At 33.8% G+C, this 21079-nt stretch overlaps 1 protein-coding gene across 1 annotated transcript in view; it reads left to right on the top strand.

Moving 5' to 3' along the window:
• Positions 1-57: 57 nt before the first annotated feature.
• The window catches only part of LOC108686362 (neurobeachin-like), a 96028-nt gene continuing 75006 nt past the window's right edge, over positions 58-21079 (top strand). The window contains exon 1 of the mRNA XM_018191631.1: positions 58-448. Coding sequence (XP_018047120.1) covers positions 278-448 — 171 coding nt within the window. The 5' untranslated portion in view covers positions 58-277. The remainder of the gene's footprint in view (positions 449-21079) is intronic.

Here is a 21079-nt window from a genome sequence, read left to right as displayed (position 1 = left end):
CCGCCGCTGCCGGACGTTTCGCAGCGCCGGCGTATCTCGCGTAAGCTTGCACGCGCCGTCGGTGTGTGTGTGTCGGTGCCGCCTAGGAACATTCGGGCCGGCGCGGCTGGCAGTGCTCACAACAGTGCCCACTTTCTAACATGGCAGATCAATTTGTGTTGTATTATCATGTGACGGCGAAACGCTCCCGTTGATAGGATCCGTAACCTCGTGTGAAGCGATCCTAGTCCTCCCCGATAACCTCGCGAGTGTGGACGCGCGGACGCGATCGCGTTAAATGTCCGTCGCGATGGCGGACCTCAAGAGCCCGCCGTTCAGTGACATCAAACGGCCCGAGGAGGTGGTGGCGATGGCGATGAACGACAGCCTCAAGTTCGCCGTGCTGATCGGCCTGATCGAGGTGGGACAGGTGTCCAATCGGGAGGTCGTCGACACCGTGCTACACCTGGTGAGTGCGAGTCAGGAGCGCCGTCGCCGTCGCCGACGGAGCGAAGTGAAACGGAGCGCGCCCGGCGCCGTCGCCGTCGCCGTGGCTTCGCCTCGGGCCGCGCGATTCCCGCCGCTCCCGTCGACGACACTCGTCGCGATGCTTCCGATATGACAGCTCGACTGTCAATAACTTCCGAACCCCCGCCTGTCCGCGCGCGCGGAATCCGCTTCTCCGCGAAAAGTCAAACTCTCGACGGAATCTTTCTATCAGACAAACGCCGATATGCATTTTCTCGCCAGATGATTTTCCTAATTGACTCGGTAACGTCGTTCGACTCGTTAGCGACAACGAATGAGCCTTGAAACTGAACTTGTTAACATAACTTCACCTTTGCGCTAAATAATAACTGATGTCTATCTCTCCTTTTCTCAGGGTAATCCACTCAGAGTTTGTATTTGCGCGAAATATACTCTCGCGAGTCTCTCTACTCTTAAATAATAGATCACGACGACGACGACGATGACTGGCTTTCTTATATTAAACTGATGATTATTTATTGTGTAATAAATAATGTTACGAAATAAACTTGGGAATAACTGACGAAGCAGCAGCTGAAGTCAAACCGAGACGCTCTTTGTTCGATGTTTGTAGGTATTATTCCGCCTCGACAGAGAAGGCCATAAGTTTGTATTTGTGCGAGGTTCTACTTTTAAATAATATATTTCACAACGACTGACTCTTATGTTACAATGATGATTATTTACTATCGGAATAAATAATGAAATAAATTGGCAATGATAAAGTAGCAGCTTAAGTCAAACCGAGACATTGTTTAATAGTAGTGTTATTCCACTTCGACAGAAGGCCATAGCTCGCGGATCGTGTCGCGCATTTAGCCGCGAAATGTGCCGTATGATAATCGGCGCGCGATAACATCGATCGCCGTAATGGACAAACAGACGCTAGAATCTGACGGCCGTGCCGCGTTGGCCGTAATTACGCAGGTATAATTGTCGAACGTTTGCGAACGATGCGGATGAGTTGCGGATCGTTCGGCCTACGTCCCGTCGGCAGGTCGCCCACGATCCTTTCGGAGGTGTACGATGACGTGCGTCTGTTGTCGAAGAAAAATGGCTGAGAACGCGGAATTCCCCGGGGAGCAATTTTTTTTTTTTTATTATCTCATGCTTTATTTGTGTCGCTGCGATCGCGCTTACGTGGATTTTATTACGGTAATCGGCGGAGTGTGGCTCTTATCAGCGCTGATCGTCCCACGCATTCAAGTTCGCGCTGACGACGAATATAGGTGCTTTCCATTCTATGATACGAGTCAACACGAATGTCATCTGTTTTTATTCTGTTTTTATTATTCATGAAATGCTAAGAAAGATAGAATAATGGTTGTGTTGACTTGTGTCATTAAATGGAAAGCACCTTATATTTATTTTACAGTATTTCACCAGGTGGCGAGAGTTAAGGTGCTTTTTAACTTGTCTTTCTAAGTTATATAACACTTTTGTTCTTCTTGCGCTTTTACTCTTTTTATCAATTCCGCTTAATCGTATTCTTAAGCCTTTAAATTCTTTTTATCTCACAGTTTTAATATTGCTTTAATCTCAATTCTTTCTATCAAAGTAGGAGATCTCTTAGAGTTAGTTTTTCATTATCTAGTTAACTTGTGGTTTAGCCTTAACCTAATTTAACTTAATGATAATTGTGTTTTTCTAGCTATAACTTCAATTAAACTAATAGTTTTCTAGTAGTGACTTAAAAATTAGTTTAGTGATTAATCACGGCTAAAAAAGATATAATTTTTACATTGTCATCAGGTTAAGTTTAATCAAGTTAATTAGAAAATAAAAAACCGGGTCTTAGGGTTTGCTTCTTCTTTTCTGATTAACTTGTGGTTTAGATTTAATCAGAGTTTAATTTAATGTAAAAATTTTATTTTTTTAGCTGTAGTTAATTACTAAATTGATGGTTTTATAGTGGTAACTTTAATTACTTACTATAAAATCATCAATTTGATAATATATATTGTATTAACTATAGACAAGAAAAACACTAAAAACACTTTCGCATTATCATCATTAAGTCTAATCATAAGTACACTCTCTATTAAATTAATGTCAAATTATACTTAATTTATTTTTAATTATTTTTATCGCCTCTGCTTGTACACAATATAAAGTCGTTAATTTAACTAAAACATGGAATTAAAATTTTAATTTAAAAAATGTGTTAAATTTAACTGAAATTTAGCTTATTATTTGCATACGTAATATGGACTTTGAAACTAACCACAAAATGGATTGACTTATTACATTTTGACACATATGATGTATAAGTTAAAAATAACAAAACATTATTTAATTTAGGGAATTGGATTAGCAGATATTGCTATGCTCCTTTGATATTTACAGAAAATGAAAAATCAGACTTTAATTAATATTTAACTTCTTAACAAAGTATATAGGATGAGCCAAGATCGAACCCGAGGTCAGACCCGAGATCGGACCAGTAGATTACTAATCATTCGTATTTACATCATCGCTGTGGATGAATATCTCTCGAAGATTGCGGGCGCGATTTTCTTCGCCTGAATTACCTTCTCGTCGCGGCGATACGAAGGTATTTATTGCGCGAGGTATCTCGATGATGGCGTGGGTGGCTTCTGGCGTGGATAAATCGGATCACGCATGAATGCGAATATTTTTCATAGAACACTTGTCCGCAAATATCTCATACGTGGCGCCGATTAGCGACCGCAGCAGCAGGACGTATTTAAAGTCACTCCGCTATCATCGACACCTTCTTATCATTCATCGCTCGAGTACACGTTTCTTCGAACTTATAGTTCTCTCATATGTAACTTTTATACTTATATTTAACCCCGATATAGCAAGTTGAGCGCGTGGAAGGATGGACGCGGATCGTTCGCGTGAAGTAGAACACCTTCCTCTTTGAAGGAGGAAGGTTTGTACCCGTGTACAAAGGCGGGCACAAAAAAAAGTTCGTGCGGTTTTTACCGAGTCTCGAAGAAGTTGTGCCTGAAGGGCACAATCGCTCTAAGTCAGAGTGACTCTCTTTTTTAATTACATCTTTAACAAATTCTGAATCTTCGCATACAGCTGAACGACATTGGAGAACATTTATCACACGACACATTTGTTCGCTTCGTATAAATACTGTTATTATCGTGATATTGGGCTAGGTAATCAAAGTATTCATTTCGTATACAAAAAAGGATAGTTTGGCTGAAGCATTTAAAAATTTAGTTGGACAAATCCAAAAAATAATTTTGTCAGATCATTAAAATAATTCTGTAGAAAAAACTCAAATAAGTAAGTAATGATAAGTAAGTAATAATACTATAAAAAGTTTCGATGTTCTAGACATCAATTTGAGATCTAAAAATTTAACTAGATACAAACCAAAAAATATATAATTTTGTTAAATCACACTGAGAAAAGAATATAATTAATTTTAATACATATTTAGTTCAATACTGCCAATTAAACATTTACTTACAGTAAGTAAATATTTGTTCAATAAAAAAATGATTGTTAAATCAAATTAATATTTCTTGTATCAAATAAATATATCTTTATATTTAATAAATATTTAGTTGGCAGTATTCAACTAAATATTTATTAAAATTGACTATATTTTTTTCAGTGTATGAAAATAATTATGTAGAGCATTCAAATTAGTTGCTAGAATGTCAAAACTTTTTGCAGCATTGTTCATGGCTCGAGATTCCTAATTATTCCGATAAAATTATTTTCAGCCCAATAAAATTATCTTCAGATCTATATCTAAATTGGATATTTTAGCAAAATCGTTTTTCCATGTAATAGGTATTTGAATAGGCAGTTGCGAATACCAGCAGGATATGTAAAAGGAGATAATAACACGCACGAATATAGGACAGTAAATTTGTTATATTATATACGTCCCGTATATGCCCACCGCTAATATTTCTGAATTATGCGTGTTACGCGTCTCTCGAACGTATATGTAGCCATTTCCAGTTTGTATTCGCACAAAACGTTCATATTTGCGACATCGGTTGACTATTCCATATTATCGATTCTGAATATGTTTAATAATTCTCTCTGTCGTTCTCTTCTTTGATATTTTCGTAAATAATATATTTTCATAAGTAAAAATTAATTTTTTTGCAATAACACTTATCAGTTAATGGTGGTCACATTCTTACTACAGTTATTAGTGATCAACGTAAAGACTCTTGAAAGGTAATGCCGAACACGAATTCAAATTCGTTCGACCCTGAATTAGTTAGCACCCTCCGCAGTTGTACGATATACTGTTGCATAAGCTGTGGCATTTAATCCTATGGCCCCGAGCTGCTCGTACGGCCGAGCGAAATGCAGTTTGCGACGAACATACTGGGTTATTACACGAGGAACGTCCAAAAAAACTATAGAATATTCATTCGATAAATAAATAATTTATTTATTTGTTTGTGTAACGGTAAAACGTATCTCCTATACAATTGTTTTTTTTTTCCTTTATAATTGCATTAATGCAGTAATCGGTTTGCAAAATTCCACTTCAATTATAAGAGCTTCGCGTTACGGTAATTTTAACAATTGGAGCATTCGAATAATGTTTACATCACTTGTATTATTATAGAAACAATTTGTTATATGAATGCGATATTTCGAGCAAATGTATTAGCATGATCGAGATTAAATGTTCACATAAGTTCAATGTTTCAGGTTTTTCATATTAAATTAAATGTAAAGTGCTTCTGAATTAATTTTTTAAATCTAGTTTTTAAAAGGTTGCAATGATTTTAAATTTGAGAATTAATCTTTTTTCAGTTTTCCTTTGTAGCCTTTCGTAGTACAACTAACATAACATTTCAATGGCCTTGTAACATGCATGTGCAAATGTTACCGTGAGATTATACGAGTAATATTTAGACTGGCGTGTGTTTTAGATAATTTTATCGTTGAAACATGTAGGTAATGTTTATTATTTTCAATTATACTTGTGTCAGATGCACATACATATTCAGTTTACATGCACTAAGAGAAAGAATGATTGCAATTATCAAAATTTAACTTGATTGAAAGAATATATTAATTAAATTTTAATAAATATTTGTTTATAGTACGAATATTACTAAATGTAAACGTATATTTATTTATATAAGAATAACCATTAATTTGATTTAAATATCATTTTTTTATTGACATTGAATAATATTTATTTACTATATAAATAAATGTTAATTAATTTAAACAAATATACTAAATACAATTATAAATATACTACATAAACTATTTAAAAAAATGTTTATTAAAATTTTGTAAATATTTTTCAACAATTTAGTACAATTTAGTCATTTTATTGTCAATTATATATTTTTTGATAGAACTGTAAATATGATTATTTTAATATTAGCAGTAACTATAAAAATAGAGTATTTGTTAATAATTACTCTTAACTATAATTATAAACATCAAATATTTTTCTCAATGTCAAGTAGAAAAGATAATTGAAACAATGATAATTACAACACCAGTATTAAGACAGGAAAAGACATATCTCAAAACGATCTATTTTAATAATCCTTTCCAAAAATTCTACCTCGTAATTTTTTTCATATTCTTTATCTTTTTCGAAGAGCTAATAAGGAATTCTTAATGTGTCTGTCACTTCGTCAACGGTGGCTTCTACAACATCGGAAATCGATGCAATGCGTTTACGTAGGCACATATTTGGTTTGATCGATATGATGGATGTCAGCAGAGTAATTAGATGGAAATTCGCGATTCCAATTCATCACGGTGGCATTATTCGTATTGGTTCGGTCATGCGTCCTGTCATTGTTATTCGTATTCGTCTATGAGTCCTGTAATCACTTTCCACGAAATATTTTATTTATGCTTATGACATAGTTTTGCCGCGTGCCGCTTTGACTATCGCGCAGTTGGTGTTAATCGATTTGGCTGTGCATATCACCTACATGCAAGCTTGCTTTCATAACCTCAGTGCGATTTGTCTCAACAGACTTTATTTCCTTCGGTTTATATAGTTTCAACAAAATATTCTACTCTCATGTTATTTATTTTCATATTTTGTAACATCATGTAAATCATTTTTAACTACACTTAAAGTGAAGATTGTATTTTATACAATTATCTTTTAATTTTATATTATGAAAAAATAAAGCTAGCATGAAAGCACTTCACATAAACTTTAACAGCTCTAAGCAATATTTTTTATTACTCGCTCATTATTTTATAAGCTTGAACTATTAAGATAGCGAGATAAAACTTTTCGCAATATTTCTATCATCTATGATATTTTAAAATCAATCGTAAAATAATATTTTCTTTATTTTCGGAATAAATAGAACGAGACAAAGAGAGTGAGGAAAGACAGACGATTTCAGATAAATATTACATCTTTAACTATATTTTCTGACTTTTAATGCTATTTAACATTTTATTAATAATATAGTACGAATTCATAGTACGAATTTAGACCAATAAATCTAAATGAATAAATCTAAATGAAAGAAATTCTATTAATTCGATTGAAGCAAATTTTAATGCTTAAATACATATACTCTGTCCAAAGTAATATTTTCACAGTAACTTATTCATTTAGATTTTTATTATGAAGTATGATAATCGATATCCTTGATAAAGATGCTTATTAGCAAAAAAATTATTAAATTACTTATATTATTTAATAAGTGATATTACTATTCTGATTTTGCTCATAAATTGCGTTTTAAGAGATTTCGGCGCGCGGTATGCAGAATCAGAATGATTTATAAATTTACACAAGAAATATGTATTTAAGCGCTAAGATCCGCTTCAACGGAATATAGGATTTCTCTCATTTAATTAGATTTTGTTATTAAATAGAGAAAAAAAGAGAAAAAGAGAAACAATCAAAATAATTATATGAAACGCTCCAGCTGATTACTAGAATGTCAACATTTCCGTAACATTGCAAATCATGTTATACATTTTGATAATTTATTAAAATTATATTCAGATCTGTATTTAGTTAAACTTTTAAATACTTCAGTGAGATCATTTTTTTCCATTTACGATATTTTTATCGTAACTTGACACAATTTTTACTTCGTTATTCTATTAAGCTTACGTCTTCTCTTTTGATTCTTTAAATTAGTCGCGAGTGTGCAGCGAGGACGATAACAAACCTTATATATAGATCGATATGTTTATTCATCCATTTCTTAAATCACTTAACATCGAAACGATATATCATATCTGGGATCGGCACCGATATTAATCGTTTCACATTCGTACGCTGCCGTAATCTTCCGCGATAATGGATTGCGCAGGTCGTCGTAACGAAAGCAGTCCCCCTCAACCGAATAAGCGATATTCGCGATTTCACGTACTGCCGATAGTCCGCCGCTAATTGATCGGACAAAAGCGTGATTTTGCAATTTCCATATAAATGGAAATGTATATTTCCGACATATTGCAAGAGAGCGTAGATTCACTATCGTCATGCCTATCGTCATCGCCAGTATCTACTCGTGTACCGCGGGGCGTGATCTATATGTTTATCGATCGCAGATTCCCTTCATGCGTGCAACGTGATCGACGTACATGCGTTTACGTTCGCGCACCGGCCGACGGCGAATTGTCCAATGAGCGTAAAGGATCGAAATGTAAATAGCGCTAAATTTCCAAAATCTCGTTTTGCAGGGAAATGAAAAAGTGAGCAAATGCATCGGGTGGATAGGCGAAAAAAAAATAGCGATACTTTGTTCGTAAATAAACAACGGAAAAACGTAATTTCATGGCTTAATGTAAAATATAACGGTGAAATTAGTACAAGTTGATACGATCTTGTCTTTTACATGATAATACATGCAAAGGTGCTTTGATAACATAATTTTCACATCTATTTCAACATCCATTTCCTTTATGCGCGTGTAATTATGTTTGCTCGTAGATAGTCTTATTTTAAATAATAATAAAAAAAATACAGACTATACAAACGCATTTAATATAATATATACATATTCGTAGGTCAATATTCTATGTACAATAAAAGACAATAAAAGACGCGCAATATAACGACATAATACAATATTAATAATATCGTGATGTATTAAATTCCTAACAAAATGTTTGACATAATAAAATAATACTTCAATAAATATCGCGATATTAAATTCCCAACAAAATATTTAAAACTGTGAATTTACGATTGTACATGAAGATGAACCTGATTATTAATACGCATTTAGATTGGGAACTTTATCAATAGAATGACGATTTTATCGGAGTTTTGTGAATATGCGATGAATGTGCACAGTATCGTTAACTCCGTATTTTCTCTCTGGCAACAAAACGCAATAGAAAATCGTTAATTGACGTACCGACGGCGAATAACGTCAATCCAAACAATCGTCAAATGCACGCTATGCATAATACCGTTTTGTATAATGGTTGCCTGACCACTGTATCATTAAGTTCTATATACACCGATTTGATTCGCGCAATTTGACCGGCACTCACAGTAATCACGATTTTGCGGCAGTATGAATACTTTACGTAATGGAACATTAACGGGGTGAATCCTTAAATTGACAGAATGATTATTAATCGATTCAATGACGAGCTGCACTTATTTGTCTTCCATAGCGCGGCACGATCGACGAGCGCAAGCGACAGATGTTGATGCAGGCTGAAATCTCGACGAGATGAACGAGGTTTATAGATATCGTATAGCCGATATTATACGTCATGAAATAATGCGCATTTCGCGGAAAACATGGTTTTTGATATGTAACGACAACGCATGTTGATCCGTACTTATAAAGTCATTCACTCCCTTAATTAAAAAATGACACAGTTTAAAAAATTGATTTTCAAATGAAATCTAACTTTACAAAAAAAAATCATCAAAACACAACTCAAAAAAGATTAAAAATCTATAAAATTATTACAACTCAAAAAGAATTGGTGATTTTTTAACCTTTGGAAAACGAAGATCTATCTTTTTCAAATCTTATAGTTTTTCTTTGAATAAGATTTGTTATAATTTATTATTTTATTATATTTTTCTTGTTTCAAACTATATATATGATATTGCCTCAGCGCCATTATAGCGGCTTTTTCATCCTATAAAGGTTAATGGGCTTTTTCATCCTATAAAGATTAATGGGCTTTTTATAATAAGCTCATTATCTAAGTTTTAAGTATTAAGAAAAATTAACGAACAATCGAATGTGAAAAAAATAATCAACTATGATTGGTTAATTTCTTACAGCTGAAGATTAAAAGCTTAAGTAATGGCTTATTATTGTAGAAAATCCATAAAGATTGAAACGGAAATGATAAAAATAACATTTAATAACGTTAACCCATATTATTTGATTAATTAATAATTTTCTTCAAATTAAAAAATAGTTTTCTTTTTTGGGAAACTTAATTTTCTTGCAGAATTGGATATGTATATAAATTTACACTGAAATATTCAAGCTAAGACTTTGATTGATTATAGGATTTCTCTTATTTAATTAGATTAATTTTTTAAATTATGTCATTTTATAAAAGAGAGCGACACACTAATAAAGATTTATTTGACTAAATTAATTTAATTCATCTTTATTTCTTTCAATGAAGAATATATTAAGTCAGACATATTATATTTAACATAAATACATATATTCCTCAACGAAATAAAGATGAACTAAATTAATTTAACCAAATGATCAATTTCTCTCAATATAGATATTTTCAATGACACGGCCGCTTTAAAAATTCGCAAACTTATCGCAAGTTTGAGATAAACCTTTCTTTCATAATTTTTATTTTTTCGTCGCTTTGCAAACAAACGAAGAATGCGTGCAGATATTGTGTGACATCAAAGCGACATATTTACCCTCGTATTTGTAGGCAGGATACACGGTTTGCCTCTTTTTAATACGAGTGAGGCGTGACCTTGCGTGTTGCACGGCCGTTGATTGTATCTCCCTTTTGGATCTGTCCTCGCGATAGCTTTGGTTATCGAAATATTAACAACGTGTACCCCAGCGCTCTTCGGAAATGTTTGGAGAACTTGCTACGTGCTGTCAGTATCAGCGTACGAGCAAACAATGAAGAACGAGGCGCTTAACGAGTCTGTAAATTAAATTTTCCTTCTCGTTTTCTCGTTTTCTCGTTTTGCAATGCACTCATACATTCGTTGACATAAAAGTTCCGACAGAAAATTCATCTGTGTAACGCTGATCAGTATTACTACGATCGATTCGAAAAAGTTGTACTGACACGTACATTAATTATTAATTAAATTACGTTAGAGAGAAGAAAACGATTTTCGTTTGTATTATCGCCCGCGTGATTTCTATCTTCGTTCAGGTAGGCAAGCTGATAAGCACGACTCTAAAGCACAAATTAGAACGTTTAAATGTGAGGGTATACAGTGCCGGCTAATTAGATATAGCCTAGAAGAGCGAAATGCGTAGCACATGCATGAAGTAGCATGACTGGTGTTAGGAACGACAATGACATAACTGCGTCTTAACTTGATAAATTAATTGCGGTTGCGGTAACAGGTTGCATGGCGGACGCCGTGTTCTCTGTACTCGCGCGCGCATATGTCTATACAAGCATTAAACCATTATCAAATCATAAGCGTCTCGTAAGCATAGTTTGGCAATAAGCCTTGTTTGCCGAGACAATACTGCTGAGATGTCAGCGCTCCACGCTACGGTCCTGTATGTAAAGTTAATGCTAACGCTGTTGCTTAGTCTTCTGCATAATAGCGGCGGACAATGCAATGGCGCGGTAAAATAGCAAAGTTAATGGAATAAGCCGCGTATGAATAATGATGCGAAGTTAAAAATTATTGTTCTTCTTCTACCGTTGTTTTCCAAGCGGCGTATTTCTCCGTGACGTACTGCCTTCGGAAAAGATATCGCTATGAGCGTGCACTTTTGATCGCCACCGTGTGGTTAAAAATTTTAATTCACGGACGAGGCGGACTTCCTATCCTGAGGAGTGATAAAGAATTATTGAACGTGTTTTTCGCCGGAACAGAGACGCACGTAGAGCCGTTAGCGAAAAGACTGCAACACAATGTGATTAATGAAAGGGATTATTCCGTCCATTAATTTTCATCCCGCACGTGTATTTGTAGAAGCGTCGGTTCAACGGTTGTGTTCGTCGTAACGCGAATCATTAATTACGATTTAACGATAACCGGTCGTATATTTCATATACAGTGACGAAGTATCGATAACCACCGCTCTTATATCGATATCTCCCTGGAGGCGAGCGGTCACATCGAGTGATAAGCGAAATTGTTATCGATATGACGGATTTAATCGCGATAATCATGCGGAACCAGCGACTTTTATCTTCGATATATGAAGAAGGACGGTTTAAAGTTGTTAAAGTGTTTAAAAATTTAAGTGAAGAATTGAAAATACAGTTCTGAAAATAATTTGATTGGATCATCCAAATAATTATGTAGGTCGCTTAAAGGGATCCTAAAGTGAATTTGTTTTATCATTTTTTTCAAACAAATCTTAGTTTGAACTAGAGATTATATGAACAATCGATGTTGAATATTTAGAATTAGATTAAGATACTTAATACGAAGGATTAGTTAGAAAATTTGTACGTATACAGTGATTCGCATTAATATTCGGACATCATGAACTTTAGAAATTATCTTCTAATTTTTGTTGGAATAAGAAATTTACGGCTTTTATTTTAAATTGAAAAATTTATTATAGTTATTAGAAATATAAATTTTATTTCTATAATTACATTTATGATACAGAATTTTGTTTAATTTCTGGTATCGCAAAAATATTCGAACACTTAACAAGATACAATAATATAAATATCTATAAATGATAATAATTATAATAAGAAATGATAATAATTTTAATACTTTGTTGGATAATTTTTTAATAACAAGCTGCAAACATTTAGGCATTTTAGAAATAATTTTTGTTAAATAATTGATGTAATGCGCGTCCATTCCTCTTTTAATCGTAATTTTAATTCTTCTTTTGATGTTATAGGCATAATTCGTATGTTACGATCTAATAAATTCCATAAATTTTTCTATGGGATTTAAATCTGGTGACTGTGATGGAGAATGTAATATTTTTGAACAGTTATATAATAAATATTCTTGCACTATTCGCGACTTATGTTTTGGATCATTGTCTTGATAAAATTTGAAACTATCTGGTATATTCATATTATTAGCACTTTTTATTAAATTGTCTTTTAGAATACTTAAATATTTATTTTTGTCCAAAATTCCGTCAATGAAAACTAATTCATACATTCCTTTACTTGAAATACAATTCCAAATCATTAAACTTCCACCATCGTGCGTCATTGGCTTCAAATTTTTCAGTTTGAATTTTTTGTTTGCTGCTTTTCGCCATATCATTTTCTGTCCGTTAGATCCAAAAATGTTAAATTTGCTCTCATCAGCGAATATTACATCATTCCACCTTATTTGTTCTTTAGAAATAAATTCCTTGGCGAAAATAAATCTTTTCTTTCGATTCGCTTCATTTATGAACAACTTTTTACAAGTAATTCAAATCGATGTAACTACTTTCTTTTAATGCTCGACGAACTATATTAGAATGTACCTTCTTGTTAATCTCTTCGTATAATTCTGAGGTTAATTTGTAGCGTTTAATCCTGGATTTACTTTTATTTTCCTAATAATTTTACGTTTATCCTGTGAATTAAGTAATTTTGGACGTTCTTTCTAAGGTATTGATTCAATGTGATCTTCACGAACATATCTTTTTACAATATCTGCTACTGTACTCTTATTCAAATTTATTAATTTACCGATTTCTCGATATGATTTGTCTTTTTCATAATGAAAAATAACAAGTTTATTATGTTCAGCAAATGAACTATTTTTGTCTTTACATCCCATTTCATTGTTAATTTGTGTGATCTTATGAAATTAGGTTAATTCAATTCAACATGAAATAAGTCACATATTTTGTATGACTTACTTCATGGTAAACAAGTAAGGAATAAACTAACTTGAGTTTCGAGAGTCAGTAAATATAAAATATATTGAGTGTCCGAATATTTTTGCAATTCTAAAATTAAGGATTAACTTATTTAATATTTTTTACATTGAAAACTAAATTAATTAAATTAATGTTTTTTACAAAACAAAATTAATGTTTTTTACATTTATAATGAGTGTTTTCAATGATTAAAAAATCGCAAATTTCTTAATCCTATAAAAATATATTTGCTATATTTCAAAAATAATAGTTTCTCTATTATTATGATGCTGTAAATACGTATTGATGTAGTAATATAATATATAAAGATGTATCGATGTGATTTTATCGGCAACAATGATCTCATCGGAGTTCATTTTAGTTGAGAACGGAAGTTTCGGGCTTCACTTTAAGATCCTCTTAAGCCGTATTATCGACTAAATCATATAATTTTTGTATAACAAATACTTTTTTTTCTTTCACAAATTAGAAAATCTTTTTCTAGGAATAAATTAAAGTATACGCATTAATATGTGTTTGTGAGGTGAAATTTATGTCGAGAATGACTAAAAATTTTGAAATTGATTGATATTTTTTACCATTTCTTAAGTATAATATGGCGTCTCAAGCTGTGTACTACTGTTTCATAAATTTAGATTGCAAAACTTTCGTATCAAGCAGATGTTGTCACAACTTGACAACTTAAGACACCATGTTACACTAAGATCACAAACGCGTAATTTGCACGAACAAATAACGTCGAGTTCTTAGAATTAGACACTTTATCGCGACGAATTTGTTATACGAAAATTGACATGAAATTGACGACTGCGTGTATCATAGATGGCGTGAAATATTGGTGTGGTAGTATATAAAAACATGTCGATGCGCTTAAAAAACAGCAATCTCTAGTGACTTCGTCAGAGTTCGAGTTTCGCTTTAGGATCCCCTTAAAGTGATTGCTAGAATATTAACATTTTTTGCATTATTCATTATTCTTTCTATATAATTATTTTGAAGATCCAACAAAATTATTTTCAGATCTGTATATATCTAAATATTTAGATACATACAGATCAGCAAAATTGTTCTTTCCATATACAACTGATTACCATCTTCTTGACTCACTGATGCCTGGACGTATCATTTTTTTTTATCGAACTTTACATGCTTGCATGCATAATTCTTGTATATACTTATTTTCAGTAAAACGTTTGCATTAATCCATAATAAACGATAGTTTATACAAAATACAACATACATGAAGGAAGAATCTTTAATTGTCTACACGAGTAAACGGGTACATTGTGTTAATACAATATAATGCTCGACATTTTGTGAAAGCCAATAATCAATTAATTGAAAAATAATCCTTTGGAAAGAAATAATGGCTTTCCTTTAATTGGCAGTTGGTTCTTACAAAAGTATAATGAATGCTTACAATTAGTGAGTTACCATGTAGCCAATTAGACGTGTTCTTTACTGTTATTAATCATACAAGAATCATGTGATATCGATTCCGGTCATCGTCGTATGAGCCCTTGTACGATTAATGGTCCAACTTATCTGACAGCGATTGATTAAATCTCATTGTTTCTATTCCATCATTTGTAAAACATTAATGTCACATTACATGTTTGTGTTTTTAAAAAATACAAATGAGAGAACGGATGGCCGCAAATAGGAGTACCTTGAGGAAAGAGAAAGGATTCTTATTCGTTATTTGATAATCCTCGACAACATTCGCTGATTATAAGTATCGGTATATCCTAATATCGGTATTATCTGCTCAAGGAGGCAGGAAAACTCCGACAAACAGAAGAGATAACGGAATGTAAATCGTTGTCGAAACCGAAATGGACGACGGTAGTTAGTAGCGGAGAAATGAAGGGATTATTGAATGTTCAGCCTTTGCTTTTCAAAGTTCATGTGAGGTGGGAGGGGCCTATTGGCATTACGCGAAACGAGATATCCAATAACTTCGTTTTTCACAATTAACGAAGCGCGCGTATCAAAGGATGACCGGTGATGCGTAAGCTTCACTGATGACGATACTCGCGCGCCAATGTTCAATAACGTGCCATTACTCGAGAACTCGATCCTGTTGTTTCAATGCCCGAAACGCCGCGCCGCAGCGCCGTCATGTATATGTATTTGCTAGTAGAAGTCTCAGAATCATACCGTGTGCCGCAAAACGCGCTAACGTACCATTGTTTCGTAACGAAATAAAAATTGATGATAACGTTTTATCGACGCTTTTGCGACGTAGACACATATATATATACACATATATACCATACAACGCACAATATATACGCAATATTTTCTCCTCAAACTTTTCATGTTGTATGTATTTATTGTGTTTTGTATTGTGAAATGTACTTTTTATTTTAATAAATTGTTTGAAAAAACGAATAAATAATTATATATTATTTTTTTTATTTATGTAAATCAATATGATAATCCAAAAAAATTTATGAGATTTAGTTGTTTTCTTTTGGCGTCTTGATGATCCGGATTTTCCAAAATTAAGATTGAAAAAGAAAACACCACCAGCTAATATATTTTTTTTACCTGCGGAGAACATGTATTCGCAATATTCAAAGAAATAGCTATTTTTACACTTTATGGCAGAAAAGAGAAGTATTTCTTATATCTGTGTAAATCCCTTCGCCTCGAAAATATGTGTATCGGAGTTTAAAGGATTTGGCAGAAGAATTGCGACCAATGCCACAGTGCAACGGCAAAAGCTTCTGGCTCGGGTCCATCTGCATTTATCGTGCATTTTTCACCGTTTAAGGTCAACGACTGGAGAGTTCATGCAGGTATATTCGCAACGGTCATATATCGTGGTTTAGTTCGAAAACACGATGGGAAGCAATTTTTTGAAGCACCTCAGGAGGTTCGAACTTAATAGATATTTTAGAGCATTTGGAATTGCCTGTGAAACCTCGAGATTATCGACTCCTTTCGCAGGAATTTCAAATTATCGTTTATGCGAATATAACGATATTTCGCGAGACAAAAATAGCTAGAGTAACATAGAATACATTCTATTCTATTGGATATCGGGGGCGATGCTCTTATTAGAAAAGTTGCGTTCAATGTCGCTGCAACGAACGTTGGTGGAGAAGCGTTTGGCATGTTTCCAGCTGAACTCTCCGCGGAAACTTTCCCTCGCTCGTACGTTTGAAAATTTCCTTGTCGAATTACAACTTTTAAAAAATTATCCCTTTCACATCATTTGATTAATCTTGATCTCATTGTACATTATACGTTGCATTTCTAAAGAGAGGCGCTAATAGAATTGTTTATAGAGATATTGACTAATAACCAGAGGAATTACTTTGACAGTGAAATCAATACAGGAAGAGGCAAGAAATTCATTTTTCCGCTGTTGCGTTTTCTGAATCGGCCAGGGCAGATCATCGTAACGTGCAAGCTTTTTGCGGTGTTCTTGCGGTGATTCCATCGGACTTTCATATACAGTTCACGTGGCGCAGAAATGGGGATCAAAGTCGATAGCACGAAGCCTCGAGTGATCATTATTTATACCCGAAGAGATGCCATGAAAAGACGAGTGTGTTCGAGCATAAAATAGGGCACGTGACTCGGCAAATGCTTCTAATGATACCACAAGATCAAACAAAGGACTCTGAAAGATCACAAGGAGACTTGACTTAATTAAACCATAATTCTTCGAATTATGCAAAGCCAGAATGCATTGATTGTAATATAAAGATGTCTTTAAGTTGTAAAGAACAGGAATTATCTTCATTTTTTATACTTATTTTTATACTTATTTTTATACTTATTTGTGATCAGTTAGATAACTTCGTTTAATCATGTTCTACATTTCATGGCGATATGAAGTTTTTTCCATTAAGAAATTGTGTATAAAAATCACGCGTAATCCGACAATATTCTCAAAGTTTTTGTGAAAATTTCTATGACGTTTACGGTACGCTTTTCCCGATACGTATAATGTACGTTAACCTCGACGTTAACTTTGAAAAGCTTTCTAACAAAGAAATTTGAAGAAGACTTGTTTACTAAGGGTTTATGAGGTTAATAAATTCGATTCTAACCACAGAATTCTAAACTTTGAATTTCAAAAAATAATCTGATTATCGTGAAATTTTTAGGAAATTCTTAATATCACTGAATTTAAGTGTAATGGAATTCTACTTTCAAACGAATAGTACCTCCATTGAAGGAAAATCTAGTATCAATGGAATACATTTGGAAGTCAGTTTGGAAATCAATTGTAACTGTTGTAGCATAGGTGAGCTTCAAATAAAACGAAACTGGAAACTCAATGTTACTTAACAATGTTACTTTGTAATAAAAAATTCTCTAAAATCGAATTTTACAATAATCAGATTATTTTTTTAAAATTCTGTCCGCCTTATTGGATTCATCATTTTTAATTTTTTTTTATTTTTGCTCTCAGATTCAAATAAAGCATTATCAAATTATCCCATAGGTTATTTCATGAAAATCAAATGAGCAGTTTATAAAATAATATCGCTCGTTTACAAAGGATAAATACTTAGACCCGATTACGAATAAAGTGATGAAATAAAAAGTTATTGCATTCCGCGCGATTTACGTACAAGTATGATAAAAGAGTCCATATAAGAATGTCGATGGAATCTATGATAAAGGTATCTGCGCTCTCCTCAGACTTCGCTTTGTATCTTGGTGTAATTTCTTGTCTGGTTAAATCGAGGGCATTAATAATACGACGATATGAAAGACATTGCGCAGAAGTTGTGAGCAAGGATGTCGCAGAAGTGAATTGCAAGCGTCGTTGCAAATGGAAACACCATTTAGTTCTCTTGCGCACTATTTATTGCCGGTAGTATACGCTACAAGTCATTGCTGGATTATAGAAAATAATTGCAGGCAGATAACGGTTATTTTTCTAGAAATCTGTATTCGGTATCTGTTGTGCAAACTTATCCCAGATCCTCCAGCCATTTGTCTTTATATATAGAAATATTCGATTTGTATCCACGTTGCATTATGAAAGATTAATCAATGTTGTGTTAATATTTGTATAAAATAATAATTAATAAAACGGACGTTTCGCGCATCGATATCGCTGACATATCGTATCTCGAATATTAAACCATATCGAGTCATATGTGTGGACAATAATTTATTCAGATCACATGCACCGACCTTCCATGAGAATTCGACATATCTGGGCGTATTCAATTAATCATTTTACGGAATTTATGTAAAATGATATCTCTGTGAAAATATTTATTTGGCGCATTCGCACCGCTATGCGCTCTGATGGATTACACGGCACGGTGTTAAAATCCCGCCGAGTGAAGATTCTGGGCTCCGATAAATTATAGCCCTTTGTGCAAGTTATCCAGGAACTACTGTTCGGAAACAGCGCCCTCGTGAATTATGGCGGACACCGTACGTCAATACTTTAAACGACAGATAATTTACTTCTTTCGTGGTTTTGATTACGAGTGGGGAAGGAATTATAGGGATGTGTCCCCAGTGCCGTCCCATTTTTACGCCTTTCCAATTTCCGGAATCGACAGATCGTAACTTTCCCGCCGCGTACTAGGTACAAAATTGCTGTCCAATGATGAAACGGTCGCGGGACGACAATGCATCCCACCTTTCGAAATCATCGAAATTTTAGAGCGATAATACATCAGAGAGCGTAAGATGAAATAACGTAACTAATATTATCCCATAACTCGAAAGCAAGAGATGTATACACACACACACACACACACACACACACACACACACACACACACACACACACATACACACACACATATATATATATATATATATATAGAGTTACGACATACATATACGATATTCGTTTCTCCACCTATGAATCATAGGTTACTATCGGTTGCCCTAGTTTCAAGATGTCGATATTACGACAACGTAGCAATAAAGTATAACCGGACGTTTTAAATCATCTTTCGTCTCTCAGGAAAATATTAGATAAATGTCTCGCAACACTCGACCAGATACAGCGTCTTGACGTAGTCCATTGAGGAACCGTGTAATCGCTTTCCGAGTGCGGAAGCTTGACTCTCGATGTCGCGCGGAAACGGTTTGACGATACGCGGGGTACTTCCGCCGTATACACCGCACTCGAATTTACGATGTAAGGAGATTTCGATGTCGCGCGCATAGCGCCAGACTGATATATGCGATGCACCGGCTGTCGGCCGGATAATATTTCGCGAAGAGGAAGAGACACGAGAGAAAAAGCAGCGCGGGCAAATATTCTGGTCGCGGTACGCGACTACACTAGAGTGGTGAGACATGAGATTATTGGCATTGCTGTCGATTACCTGTACAGTGTACACATACGAGGTGCAAGGTTACGCTTGCCTAAAAAAGCGAGCCGCGTGTCAGAGACGTATCTCTCACGTCGGGAAATACGTTTCTCTCTCGCGTGATTCGTGCGGGCTGGTAAGTCCGAGGGTGTGGAAGCGGCTGGGATTTAATTCCAAAGACCGATGAGGAATGGCGTCATGCAGAGGAAGGTAAAGCTCTTTGCTGCTAAATTCCGGTACGAAGACGCGGAGCCTTTCAAGTCGCATCCCTCCTAAATAAGCCTTTTGCATCGGCACGAACTTCGGGATCGCGAGCACGCAAGTAAGCGTGAATAAGCGTGCTTGTTCTCGAAGTAATTATTGCTTATCCCAGATACACTCGCTCTCTTCGTCATTCACAAACTTTCTAGACTGCAATTGCTTATCCCTTTGTCAGTTAAATATGCACCTAAGATAAATACGTGATTAGACTTTTTATGCGTAACAAATCTTACGATCTTAACTCTTTCGGAAAATTTTTTATGAAATTACTTTTATGAGATATAATATTGTATTTTTTAACGGGAATAGACATTTAATTTTTACAATCACCCAGATTTTTATAGTTCCATTAAAATCAATAAGTTTTTTCTCTTCAACGTCCGAATAGACATTTTAAGTGTATTTTTTTTGGACATTTCTAAAAAAAAATAAAGATGTTAATTAAAATACTTTTTTATTGCGGGCTTTTCGATGGAATTGCATATTTAAAAATTCGTAAAAAATAATTAATAAAAAAGAAAGGATATGTTAAACAATATCTATACAAAACAATATTTTACAATTTATATTTTGTTTGCAATTAAGATATACAAATATCCTAGGTAACTATATTCGGGTTAAAAAAATTACAAATATAAGTAATAAATATAATTTTATATATAAAAATTATAGATTATTTTTGATTTTACCATCGCGATACTAATGATGATCTGATATTGAAACGTACCATATATATAATTTTACAATTATTATATCTAACGAAATTGAATAGACTTTTTGCGAAAAAGATCCTGCGGGGATTTAAATACTCTTTATTATTTATTAGTTTTAATTTGTAAAACTTTTATCTTTCTATTTTTATAGATTTTCTTATTTAGAAAAACAATATATTAAAATCTTAAGGGAAAAAAAATCTAGGAATCTAGGACTCTAGGAAAATATAATTATTTCATAAAACAATTTTACAAAATATTTTCAATGCTCTCTGTAAATATCTTTCGATGATTTACATATAAT

This window comes from Atta colombica, unplaced genomic scaffold (assembly GCF_001594045.1).
Source record: "Atta colombica isolate Treedump-2 unplaced genomic scaffold, Acol1.0 scaffold176, whole genome shotgun sequence".
Taxonomy (NCBI): domain Eukaryota; kingdom Metazoa; phylum Arthropoda; class Insecta; order Hymenoptera; family Formicidae; genus Atta; species Atta colombica.
The sequence above is the reverse complement of the archived record's forward strand: the minus strand, read 5'-3'. Positions and strand labels throughout refer to the sequence as shown.